Source organism: Sceloporus undulatus, chromosome 4, assembly GCF_019175285.1.
Source record: "Sceloporus undulatus isolate JIND9_A2432 ecotype Alabama chromosome 4, SceUnd_v1.1, whole genome shotgun sequence".
Taxonomy (NCBI): Eukaryota; Metazoa; Chordata; class Lepidosauria; order Squamata; family Phrynosomatidae; genus Sceloporus; species Sceloporus undulatus.
This window is the reverse complement of record NC_056525.1, coordinates 134,854,120-134,867,837: the sequence shown is the minus strand read 5'-3', so window position 1 is coordinate 134,867,837 and position 13,718 is coordinate 134,854,120. Positions and strand designations below refer to the sequence as shown.

Sequence of the window (13,718 nt, the reverse complement as noted above, 5' to 3'; positions counted from 1 at the left end):
GATGATGATGATGATGATGATGATGATGATGATGATGATGATGATGATGATGATGATGATGATGATGATGATGATTGACTGTCCTGGCTGTTTCTGAGCAGTATTTAATCATACTTGAGCCACAGATCTTCTCAGTGGCTTTTCAGCAAAACAGAAATGGCAATAGAAAAATGTTTCCAAGATTTTTTGTTTTGTTTCTTCCTGTCTACTTGCTTACATCTTCCAAGCCAAACCATTACTCCATTCCGGAGGAAATGGAGAAAAGCTCTCTGGTATGTAATATTGAATTGGGATGGATGCAAAGAAGCGCTCAGGCAGTGGAATTCGCATTGTTTACCCAGGTAGAATTCCGTATTTTGCTTTGAATTTTAAGAGTGGCCATTTGCACATATCAAAGAGCATGGACAGAGAAGAAATCTGTGGTAGGCTGGAGAAGTGTATCTTGAATTTTGAGATTATAATTGGGGATTCAACAAAAGTTTATGGCATTGAAGTGGAAATCACAGATATTAATGACCATGACTCTGTTTTCCAGTCAGAGAAACTAGTAGTAAATGTAACAGAGAATACAGCACTGGGATCCAGATTTCTCCTCTTGGCAGCTCAGGATCCTGACGTAGGAAATAATTTGTGCAGGGATAAAAATTCAGCAGCAATAACCATTTCTCTCTCAGTTCAGTCAGAACTGTTGAAGGCAGAGAATCTACTAAATTAGTGCTGGAAAGTCCCTGGATCATGAGGAGAAAGCCATTTACAATCTTGTTTTTATGGCATATGATGGTGGAGATCCTATTAAGACAGGAACTGTATGCGTTCAGGAACTGATTGTGGTGGATGCCAGTGACAATACACCTGTTTTTAGCCAGTGTCTCCAGAAAGTAAATGTTAGGGGAGATATAACTTAAGGATCCACAATAAACTCATTAAAAGTTGGTGATCTGATGAAGGAATCCACAAACTCCTAGACAACTTCGACAGGAAAGAAGAAACCTTTAAAGTAAACAAAGTTTGGCTACTAGTCCTGAAAAACACCAAAATCAAGACACAGAAAGGGCAAATAAAAACCACCCAGGGTCAGGGGGTTTCCCAGCAGACAATGGATCATTAATTAAATAGACACCCTGGAGCTTTGTCATTCAACAACAAACCAACACAGAGATTAACATGTAAATCACTTCCTCTCAACCAACGGTCACCCCACTCACTTCCATGCCAGAATTCTCTGAAGGTGCTAGCCACATGCAGATGAGCTCCTTAATAGAGTATATCCATCTAATATGTAATCGTCCTCTCTTTCTACATCCCACCACCTTTCCTAGCATTATTGTCTTTTCGAGTGAGTCATTCCTTCTCATGACGTGACCAAAGTATGACAACCTCAATTTTATCATCTTGGCTTCCAGGGAGATTTCAGGCTTCATCTATTACACAGATATGTATTGGATGAGGGAAAATAGACTTAAGTTGAATCCAAATAAAATGGAGGTACTCGCTATAGGAAACCCTGCGCCGGGTATGGAGATTTGTTCACTAGTCCTGGACGGGGTCACACTTCCCCTAAAGGACTGTGTCTGCAGCTTGCGGGTACTTCTGGATTCATCGCTTCAGCTGTCTTCCCAGGTTGATGTGCCTGTTATCAGCTTCGGCTGATACACCAGCTATGACCCTACAGAGGGACCTAGAAATTATTGTACATTCACTGGTAACCTCTCGTCTTGGTTTCTATAATGCGCTCGCTCTACATGGGGCAACCCTTGTGCCATGCTTGGAAGCTGCAACTTATTCAGAATATGGCAGCCAGATTGATTGTAGGTAGTTAAATTCGACCCTATTATGCCTATACTGAAATCTCTTCATTGGCTGCCTATTAGCTTCTGGGCTTGGTACAAGGTGTTGGTTATTACCTATAAAGCCCTACCTGGCTTGGGTCCAGCATACTTGAGGGAATGCCTCCTCCCCTACAATCCTTCCTACGCACTCAATCCTCTGGAAGGAACCTACCCCGACAAAAGAAAACCAGGCTGGTGGTGACTTCCCAGAAGACCTTTTCAGCTGCCACTCCTAAAATATGGAATGACCTGCTGGAAGAGATCTGCCATGTTACATCTGTGGAGGCTTTTAAAAAGGTGATAAAGACAGATCTCTTTCAGCAGGCCTTTCCAGACTAACCTCCAGTTAAATTAACCAAAGTGATCCATTCACTTTTTCACCGCCTCTCCTGATGGTCTCTTGGAATAATTCGACCTGTGTCGATCCTTAGTTACAAAATTTGTAACTAAGTACACTGTACTGGGGATATTGTATTATATATTGATGTTTATGTGTATTTTTAGCAGGAGGAGGGAGGGTCAAGGGAATTAGGGAAGTTTTATTATTGTCTGTATATCTGTTTCATTGGACTGTTGTTACCTGCCTAGATCCTGGAAGGGGGAGGCAGGATATAAATAAATATTTTATTTATTATTATTTAATTATTATTTAATTATTTATGTACAGTCGCCCCTCCGTTTTCACAGACTTGAAATCCGCTGTGATAGCAAACCAAGGGGGACAAAATGGGGTGTGCACTCTTGGCACGCATCCATAGGTGCCCATGGGGGGCACAGTGGGACTTGAATATAAGCGATTTTCCATTTTTGTGGGGGAGGAGGGGTCCAGAACAGATTCCCCATGAAAATGTAGGGGCAACTTTAATATTTGATCACCTTGATCCATTAAACGAACAACTTCATGACTGATGATGATTCCATTCATTTGCACTGCTGATTACAAAACAGTTGTATTTGTATTTTGTCTCTGCTGGTTTATTCACATGTGCAAGCTGTCACTGCTGATTTATTCACATATGCAAGCTGTCACAAAGCAGTGGTCAAAAGATGCACACACAAGTGGACAGGAGCAAATTGCCACATTTTATTGTAAACCCACTTCATTGTTTTAGTAAATTTGGCTTTAGAAAAAACATTCAGCAGCGTATCTTTTCTTTTACATAGTTCATGCATAGTTATTTCAACTCAAATTTGACCAGTTCAAGAGAAGGTAAAGGAGGAAAAAGCTTGAAAAAAAGGTGTCCTGAGCTTGAACTGAACATATGAATAGAAAATATAAAAAAATAGATATACTGTAGCACTGCATAGCTATGGTGGATGTTGCAGTGGGTAGTGAGTAGTGTTCATCCATTTGAACTGAAATCCACACTTATCTCATTAGGTGGCATTTTTGAAATCTTATTGTGTGAAAGAGGTAAAATTGCTGTGTCTCATTCTAACCTATCTCACAGTTTACAATGTATATATGAAACTGTTTGGAGTATTTTTGCTAAAATGTCACCAGTATGCTGAAAGTAAACAAATCCAGTTCTTAATTCCATTTTTCAGTTCTGGGGATTGGATAGAAACAAAATCAGTGAAGGAAAGCACTGAGCAATCTGAAACCTAACCCAGATGGAGATTCTGCATGTAACAGTATTCAGCCTATTCTTGGTATAGTTTCACTTCCTCTCAAGTGCAGAACATACAGTTTGGAGGTACTCCCATGATGTGTGTGCACCCTGGATACCCAAGTGATGCCAATAGCTAGGAGTGACTTTTACCAGCTCTCATTGGTTTGCCAGTTGCAGATTTTTCCTGAAGAAAATGGACTTAGCATCTGTTTGTCATGTCCTAAGTATAGTGATCTCACTATGTTCGCTGGGGTTAGGGGCTGAAGGACCTGTATGAATGTCGAAAAACCATGAATAAAAAACATTACAGTATTCTTTGTACCTAAGAGAACACCTCTCTAGGAATCTCCAGGTCCTCCTGTGCAACTCTACGGTCAACATCTGTCAGAAGCTGATCATAAAATCATGCTGTAGGGCCTATAAATGCCTAGTAAAGTGTTTTCTCTAGGAACTTCTAGGTTCTCCAGCACAAATCTATGGTCAGCTTCTGGCAGAGTTGCATTGGAGGAGCAAGAAATTCCTGGAGAAAACATTGTAATCAAAACCACAAATAATCAAATCTGCAAAAGTAAAAGCCACAAATGTGGAGCCAACTGTATATTGAAATGGGACTATTGCGATTTTTTGTATGGGTTTGCCTTTAATGAAAGTTTAGAAGCTACATCTGATACAAAGTGGAGCTGCTAGGTTGTTGGATGGTGTGAAGCTAACAGGAACACATTACACAAATGTTATATTAATGGCATTGGTTATCTGTTAATGTACTAGGTTCAGTTTAAACTTTGAAGTCCTGCATGACTTAGAGACTGTTGACTGTGCCGGCTTCTTTTGCCCATATGAGCCAAACTGAGTGCAGAGTCAGTTTTGGTGTTCCTATCTCTGGTCAATATACACTTGAATTTCGGTTGTAAGTATCATGGAAAGGGCCATCTCAGTAGGATGCCATTGTTATGGCATCTCATCCCTAGCAAGACCTAGCGGACTCCCTCTTTCCTCAATAGACTTGGCTATTGTGGTTTGGGATCAGAATAAAAATAGATTTGCAAAATTATGGCATCATATCACATATTTTCTTGTACCAAGAGTTTAAATTTAGGGCATAGGAAAAGTTAAGGCTGCTGCTTTTGGAGTCAGCTGCACATCCTTTGCAAGTAAAAGCTAGGCCCAGCCTTTAAAAGAAAGTTCCAAACACTACAGAAAGGAATGTGTGGAGGGTTTTGTGACCACGTAGAAATGTGCATAATATATATTGAGCTTCCAACTGAGAAAATAGCCAATTTTTCTGTAATCAAATTGGAAACTACAAATGTGTATTATTATTATTTTTTAGAAAAGTGCAGTATGTCACCTAGGTAGATAAGCAGGAAAATAAAACTAATAAAATGGCAGTTTGAGGATCATGATTAGAAGAGCTAGACTTTGTGGTATTTTGCTATAATACAGGTATAAAAATACGGTGCACTTTGGAAGTGTTTGTGCTAGTTGCAATATTTTAAACTGGAAATAAAACTATTGCATGCACTTCTGTGTCTGAGCCTCCGAGTGTCACTGTTGGCCAATGAGGAAACCAAGAAAGGATGGTGATCCAGTGATGCTTCTTCTATACAACCAAGTGACTGTTTCATGAATGCTGCACAGATTCGACAAACATCACATTACAAAGGGACCATCTTTCTAGGAGGAAGGAAAGAGAAAGACTTATAATCTTCATGATTTAAGAACAAAAGCAGATTATTTCTACTTTCCCTGTGGAGAATTTTGTGAGAGTACTACAAGCTGCAAAACAGACCAGAGCTGTTTGGCTGTTACAGAATCAGATGGAAAGAAGGCAAGAGAATGTCAGGGCAATCAGAAGGCAAGTACCACTTCTCTTACTTTTACCTTTCTTCTGTTGGGCAGCCTCAGAACAGATTCACTATTCATCCCTGAGGAGATGCCAAAGGTTCCATTGTAGGGAATCTTGCCAAAGATTTGGGACTGAATGTCAGAGAATACAAGACGAAATCTACATACTATCTCTGTAGCCAAAGTGCAGTATTTCAATATTATACAGCAAATGGAAACTAATGTGATGTCCGGATAGATAGAGAGGAAATAGTGCACAGTTCATCTCTGCACTGTTACATGAAGTAGTAGTTGAAAACCCTCCAAATGTCTTCTATATAACAGTGACAGTCCGGAATAATGATAATGCTCCTGAATTTTCAGTGACAAGATCAACTTAGGTCTTGATCTACTTTACCAGTACCCGATTTCTTGGGAAAGCTCAAGACCTGACATTGGGGTGAATTCTTCCAGAACAAATGAGCTCTAACCGATATTCACTTTGGAAATTAGAGAAAGAAAAGTGGAAATAAGTATGCAGAATTAGTACTGCAGAAACCACTTGACCGGAAATGAGCAGACTCTTCACTAATCCTTACAGCCTGGATGGGGGTGAGTAGAAAAACTGTTACTGCCCAAATATGGATTATAATCGTGCCAATGATAACCCACCAATTTTCACGGAAGAGGTCTACAAAGTAGTTTGCAGGAAAGCACCTGTTGGATCTCAGTACTTCAGGTTCTTGCCACCGATAAGATGAGGGTACAAATCCATTCAGGTATGAATTCAGCAACATACTGAATAGTCAAAAGAAATTCAGCTTAGACCCGAATCATGGAATATCATCACTTGTTGGACAAGTTGACTCTTGAGGAAATTAAAGAATATACCATGACAATAGAAGCAAACGATGGAGTGGATTAATGGCACAATGCAACATGAAATAAGTGTTCTTGATGAGAATGATAATGCCCCAATGTCCTTGCCTTGTCTTCAGCCAGTTTCTGAAGATCCCCATCTGGTACCTTGATTGCTTGATCAAAATTAACGAAAAGACACTGAGATCATGGAAATGTTTCTGCTATTTACAGTAATTTGCCCTTTAGGATTCTTCCCTCGTCTAATAATTACTACAAGATGACTGACAGTCCTGATAGGAAAGGAGTCCTGAGTATAATATAACAATAGCCCTGGACAAAGGAACTCCCTCTTTTCCACATACAAACATCTCTACAAATTCTGTATCAATGACAATGCCCCAAACTTTTGAGATCTTCCTACCCTCTATGTGCCAGAAAATAAACCTTCAGGTGCCTCCATTTTAGTATTAAGCCTCTGACCCAGATGGGGTCGAAGCACGATCACCTCTCCATCCTCAGCAGCAACATTCAGGAGCTTCCATCTCTTCCTATATCTCTATTAATTCTAGACTGGCACCATCTAGCTCAGCGATCCTTTACTTGACATTCAGAGAGTTCCGCTCCAAGTGAAGGCCCAAGAGGAGGATCTCCACCTCTCAGTCGCAATCACACTCAGAGTGTTTATTCTGGATGCAACGATAAAACTCCTCGTATCCTGTCCCCTTCCCAGAAGCCAAGGCTCACTTCATTGAGATGGTGCCTCGTTCTGCTGAGGAAGATTATTGCACAAAGGTGGTGGCTGTTGTGCTGATTCTGGACACAATGCCTGGCTCTCCTACCATGTCCAGGCACTGAGCCAGCCCTCTTCACCATTGGTTCTCATACTGGGGAGATCAGGACAGCCAGGGCCTTTGTGGAGAGAGATGCTGTGAAACGAGGCTGGTGGTTGTGGTGAGGACACCGGACAGCCTTCTCTCAGCCACGTACTCTGAACTGGTGTTTGCAGAGACTTCCAGGAGGCCCTTCCGGAATGAAAAACCTGCCAAGAGACTCAGAGGCTCAGTCTGATCTCCAATTCTATTTAGTGCGGCTTTAGCTCTGATCTCCTTCTTATCCTCTTGACGTAATTTGGCCATTACAATGAAGCTCGGCGTCAGGGAATCAGAAATTCCTGCAGGCTTTGGCCCTGTTTCTATCAAGCGGGTGCTATTTTCCCCTAATTTTGAAGATGGACTTTACCTTATTCCTACCGACTCTGCCTCTCTTAGAGTCCCAGAGGAATGAGTCACTTTTCTTACTCCTAGTTCAGATGGCAGACAATCTTCTTTACAAAATAAATCTGGTACATTTATGCAGGCAATAACCAAAATATTCTAATCTGAGTGGGAAAACAACTGAAGAGTAACTAATTTTCCTAGAATTATTCCAACTTTGATCTATGATTATGTACAAAACTGAGCACCTACTTCTTTACCATTACTGCATTGTGTTACTTCCTTTTTAAATGCTGGTGTGATTGCCTTAATGTTTTCATTCTTTAGCTGATTTACTATTGTGTTCTCTTCTTCTGCACCCTCAGATAGCTAAAAGCTGTGATTTGGACACTAAGGGCCAAACAGACGCCAAAATAAAGGTGCTTCAGTCATTTTGGGGGTATGCTGTTTAATGATGCATGCGTCCTAAGAGTCCAGAGCCACGCGAAAGCTGGGGCTTTGGTGCGGCTTCTGGATCTTGGATGTATGCATCATTTAAACAGCATACCTCCAAAGTGACCCGAAGCAACTTATTTTGGCCTGTATGGGGCCATAGTCTTGTCATCTAATAGGTTTAAACTGATTGGATCTATCTAAATCCTTAGACAGTACCTAATAATTCTGCTAGAAATTAATATGCTGTAGCAATTGTAAGTACAAGTAATAACTTCTCTTTTACAGTGCAATGTGATTTAGCTTCTTCTTTTTAGTTAGTGAGAAGTTTGTGCATTTCATACTATAAGCAAGGGCTTTGTAACATTCTATTTTTTGTTTATTTGTTTGTGTTTTTGTGTTTGCTTTAGTATCTGAAAGATTGAAAGTCCGTTGTGTAGTGTAGTGATGGGCACTTTTCAAGCGTGGTGTGTCATAATTCAGCAAAAAAATCGAGCCTAACCAATGGTGTGTCACTTCAACAAAAAACATATTTTGTGCACATTTTAGTTAAACTACAAAAATTTATACTTGCAATATATAATTGAATATGTCAGGTGGTTTAACAAGAAGTGGGTTTGCCCTCTATTCAACTGTCTTCTCAAAAGTGTGTATTTGGTCAAGGGAATTTGGTTTTTCCCACATGACATGATTTATAAAAACAGAGCAACTTACATTGGTCGTGCCTCAGAAGCTGGCTCATTTCATCATCATCATCAACTATCTTCTCTCTCCTCCTCTTCTTCCTCCTGTCTTCCTCCTTCCTTCCTCCTTCCTCCCTCTCCCCCTCCTCCTTCCTCCCTCCTTCTCCCTCTCCCTCTTCTCCCCCCTTCCTCCTCCTCTCTCCTCCTTCTCCTCCCCTCCCCTCCTCTCCTCTGCCTCCCAGGCCAAGGAGGGGAGGTGGGTGGCTGCCTTGGCGACTCCCCCCCCCGCGTGCACCAGGCAGCTGGCAGGCAGCACTTACTGGCTGTTGGTGATTATTACTTAAGGCCAAGGAGATGAGTCTGTTGCAGTAAAAAGGAATTCAGTTCAGTACTGTTCCAGTTATGAAGGAGTGACCTATTCCGGGTAACTGACTAAAAAAGGTAACTAGTCTTACCTTGGTAGTAACCCCAGCCATTGATGAGGGAATGGAGTTCGATTTGGTTAAACATCAGACAATAAACACCATAAATAAAAGGTTTGTTTTGTGGGGGCAAATATAGACCAGATTTATATTTAGTTTCCTGTTCTATTCGTTGGAAATGCACTTTTGTTCGTGGAGAGAACAAAAGATCTATCTAGTCAAGACAGAATGGCAGTTGCAGTAGCCTTCTGAGAATATCAGTTGTTAAAGTTGGATTTTTTTAGCGGGAAATGCCATGCCTTAGGGGCTATTATGTACAGCTGCCCTGACAGATAGACTATTGTGGAATGTCTTGGCAGATATAAGATTTACTCATTTAGATAATGATGCTTAACAAGTATATAGTGCCTTTAGAATTTTTCGGAGATCTATTGACCAGTGTTCTATGGTTTCTGCCAGTAGTCAGAAGCAACTGGCTACAAGCTACCATCTTCTCCAATGCATGGCCACAAGGGAGGGTGTTATCCAAACGAAGGTGGAAGAGACTAGTTTACACCACCTTCTTTACCCAAAAGTAGGTGGGGGGGGGCTCTAGCTGTGTTGGCATTTCTTTTAAATGCTGGGGAATGGCTTAGTTCAGGGACACTTATGAGACGCTGGGTCATTTGCACCTCTTTATACCAGTAGTAACTGAGGAGAAGTCCAAGTTTGGGCGAATAAGGAGATTTGCATTCAGAAATATGCAAGTGTGCGATCAAACACACAATAGTAATTTAAACAGAGACACCATACAGAGCTCATCAAAATAGCAGCATGGAAATGGAAAGTGGAAGCTTAGGGTTGTGGAGAGGGTGATATTTACCTGTCCTGAACTGTAGACCATGGAAAGTGGGATGTGGCTCTGAGGGAGAAACAGTAAGTAGAAGGGTCTCTCAGGATGTCACTGTGCATGATGTTTCTCAAGGAGGCTAGGTTTGGAAACACGTATTTATATCTCAAATCATAACTTCAAGGGGTGCTACCTTGCACTGTAATAAAGATCTCATGGCCTTTCCAGGGAATCAACAATGGTATTCTAAAACAACCGATGGCTTTAACTTCAGAGTAACAAAAACATTGATTGGAGTTAGGGTGACCCCAGAATAGGTGGACAGGGAAGTTGGCTGGGAAGGGGGTATGTAGGCATTGTTGGTTTCCTCACTTTTACCTGTGTCTTCAGCTTGAGAAGGTAAGTGGAAGGGAAGGATGGAGTGATCAGAAAACCTATTTAGTAATTACCTTGTCATTAAATGGATCCTCTACATGTCTTCAAGTCTATGTGTCCTTTCTATGGGCAAATCTTGTGCTGTTCCATCCTGAGCTCTTAACAACATGCCTGACTTCAGATATGAAAACATGGAAGCCCCAGATATCATGCAGGGTATTCTTGCACATGTATACAAACCGGGTATTCTTGCACATGTATAAAAACCGGGGCAAGGTTTATTCCTGGGAGGGAGCAGTCTACAGCTTGGATCATCCCCAGCCTACGGTTCCAATTTTGAGGGTTGATATGAGTTACAGCCAAAACTGTCTAGGGGACATAGTTTCCCACTCCTGGGTTAAATGGTGATTGAGCCTCTTGGAGTAGGCCCAAAAAGTGTTCTGAGATCATTCAACACATTTTGTCTTGTGTAGTAATTTCTGTACCATTAGACCATACCATTAGACAACATTACTTATTAGAAAAGACTATAATGCCTGGTAAAGACAGTAGAAGACTGTCCAAAAAGAGGAGGCCCACAATACAGACAGATAGACTCAGTCAAGGAAGCTATACCCCTGAGTTTGCAGGACCTGAACAGGGCTGTGAATGACAACCTGTCTTGGAGGTCTCTCATTCATAGGGTTGCTATAAGTCAAAGCTGACTTTTTAAAATATATATTTTAATTTATTATTTCAGACATAGTAAATAACACAAGACAAACCATACATATTCTACACACAAAACACACAATTAACAAAAACAACAACAAATAAACAATAACACATCAACAAATTTCTAAAAGCTTTCTAAATGATGAGCTGGCAGCCTAAGTCAACACATTTTGAGTAAACTTTCCTAATATAAAACATAAAAAGAGAATTTGTAATTAAATTATACCATTTTCCCCTTTTCAGTCTTTTTAGATGAACATTCCCACTACATAGTCGTATTTCCCATGAACAATAAGTTGAAGCTGTCTTGATGGCAATTAACAACCAAGTAATTTCCAAGGAAAGATGCCAGCATTTTTATTTGGGCTGGATTTCCATTTCATATCATTTCACTGGGATTTCCCCCCAACATTGCTCTTTTTTTTCCTGTACAATCTCTCCTTGTTCATGGATGGTGATAGGCATACGTTTCTACAAAATGCTGCATCTTTGCATTTCAGACTCTAGTCCTGATCCCTTTCCTTAACTAATAACTTTAATGATGTATGTGTAATGGGGGGGGGGGCACATTAGTGAGACAGTGATGTTCCTGGGATGTTCTGTAAATGCAACAAGACAACCTCCGCAATAAATTAATTTATACCAGTAACCAGCAAAGTGTTTAGAGAGTCTGGACAAATGAGTAGGTGAATGTCCAATATCAGGCAGGTGGGGAGAGAGGAATGGGCAGTACAAGAGGCACCATAATAAACCTATTCAGCTGGGGTATTACTTCAGATGGACCACAAACTAGCACAGTACTGTAAGCAAAGTGTCAGAAGAAAGATTGAGTTGGGAGACTTTTTTCAGTGATATACTATGTGAAGATAAACTACTATATAGCCATTATTAATGGTGATCGGTGGCACTGTAAGAAACGTATCAGACAGACAGAAATGTCTGCATCTGAGGTAGGTGAAGTACTTGAATATAATCTATACAATACTTGTCTCAATGATTTAACTTTCTAATAATGTAATCTGCTATTCTGTTTTTTTTCTGAGGAACACTGAAAAAGGTTTATACATGAATTTGCTTAGAAATAAGGGCTGAAACATTTTTGGCAAGATAAGAAGTTGAAAAACAAAGCGATAAATACCCTTTCCCCCTATTATTCCTTTTTTTTTCCTTTGCTGCTGAAATTATTGTGTTGAACTTTAATTTTTCTCCTATTACAATTATTACACAGGCACACAAACAGAACACAAATGCCTCTATTTTACAACAGAGGAAAGTCCACCAATTATATATGAATGTGGTTTGGATCATGATATATAGATAAGACTTTCCATGATGTTTGGGGAGGGGAGATCAGTAAATATAAAGACTGCAGTTCTCTGTTTCAAACTCACAGTGCCGCTGTTGGACAAAGTGGTAATCTGAGTGGAGCTGAAGATCTACTGATGCTTTTGGCAGCGAGATTGCTTTGCCCTAAACTGCAGATCAAGCAAATAGAAAAGCACAGGAAGAGAAGTAAAGATAACTAAGCCAAAACAAAGGATTCGGTTCATTTTTCACTGCTGAACACCTCCCTCTTTTGGATGGGAATTTAAAATCCTGTGCTTGTCAAAAGGAACAAGAAAATGAAGAAGGGAATCCTGCATGGAGAAAGCTTTGAAACACCAATCAGGCAAACAATGCTTCTCATATTATCATCTTTGTTTTGTGGAGTTTTTTTGGAAGAAGTTCACTATTCCATCCCTGAGGAGATGGCAAAAGGATCTTTTGTGGGAAATCTAGCCAAGGATTTGGGACTGAATGCCAGAGAATTGAGAAAAAGGAATCTTCACATCCTTTCTGAAGGTAAAAAGCAGTATTTCACTATCAGTGCAGAAAATGGAAACTTACATGTGAATGACAGAATAGATCGGGAGGGAATGTGTGGGGAGAGCACCCACTGCTTCATTGATTTTGAGGCTGTGATTGAAAATCCTTTAACTATTTTCCATGTAAGTGTAGCAGTCCAGGACATTAATGATAATGCTCCACAATTCTTAAAGGACAATATCAGGTTTGAAATAATTGAATCCACATTACAAGGGACCAGATTTCCTATTGGTAAAGCTGAAGATCCTGATATAGGAAGGAACTCTCTCCAGAATTATGAATTAAGTGCAAATGAGTTTTTCATATTAGAGGTTATAGATAGTGTGGATGGTGATAAATATGCAGAACTGGTTCTGCAGAAAGCACTGGATCGTGAAAGTGAACAGGTCCTCCATTTGATACTTACAGCCCTGGATGGGGGTGAACCCAGAAAAACTGGCAGTGCTCAGATTGGGATTAATATCACTGATGCCAATGATAACCCACCCATCTTCATGCAAAAAGTCTATACAATCAGCGTTGTGGAAAATTCTTCTGTGGGCTCTTCCATACTCCAAGTTGTAGCCACTGACAGTGATGAAGGTTCAAATGCTCACATTAGTTATACTTTCAGCAACATCCTAGAAAGAGCCACACAGAAATTCAAGTTAGATCCACATAGTGGAATAATCACAATTAAAGAGACTCTGGATTTTGAGGAAACAGAAAAATACACTATGTCAGTGGAAGCAAGAGATGGCGGGGGATTAGTGGCTCACTGCAAGATTGATGTAAAAGTACTAGATGAGAATGACAATGCCCCTGAGATGAATATTGCTTCCTTATCTAGACTAGTTCCAGAAGGCTCTGTTCCTGGAACAGTAATTGCACTTCTCAATGTAAAAGATAAAGATTCTGGAGAAAATGGGAAAATTACATGTTACCTACTAGGCGATTGGCCGTTTAAAGTAGTAACAGCATCTAAGAACTACTACAAGCTCCTCACAGATGGTCCCTTGGACAGAGAGAAAAAACCAGAGTATAACATCACAATCATTGCCACCGACAAAGGCACCC

General features: G+C 40.4%; 2 protein-coding genes across 17 annotated transcripts in view; both read left to right on the top strand.

Moving 5' to 3' along the window:
* The window catches only part of LOC121928513 (protocadherin gamma-C5-like), a 368,742-nt gene that overhangs the window by 175,055 nt on the left and 179,969 nt on the right, over positions 1–13,718 (top strand). The gene's annotated exons all lie outside the window — the stretch shown is intronic.
* LOC121928037 (protocadherin gamma-B5-like) overlaps positions 12,282–13,718 on the top strand; it is a 1,507-nt gene continuing 70 nt past the window's right edge. Inside the window, exon 1 of the mRNA XM_042462223.1 lies at positions 12,282–13,712. Coding sequence (XP_042318157.1) covers positions 12,419–13,712 — 1,294 coding nt within the window. The 5' untranslated portion in view covers positions 12,282–12,418. The remainder of the gene's footprint in view (positions 13,713–13,718) is intronic.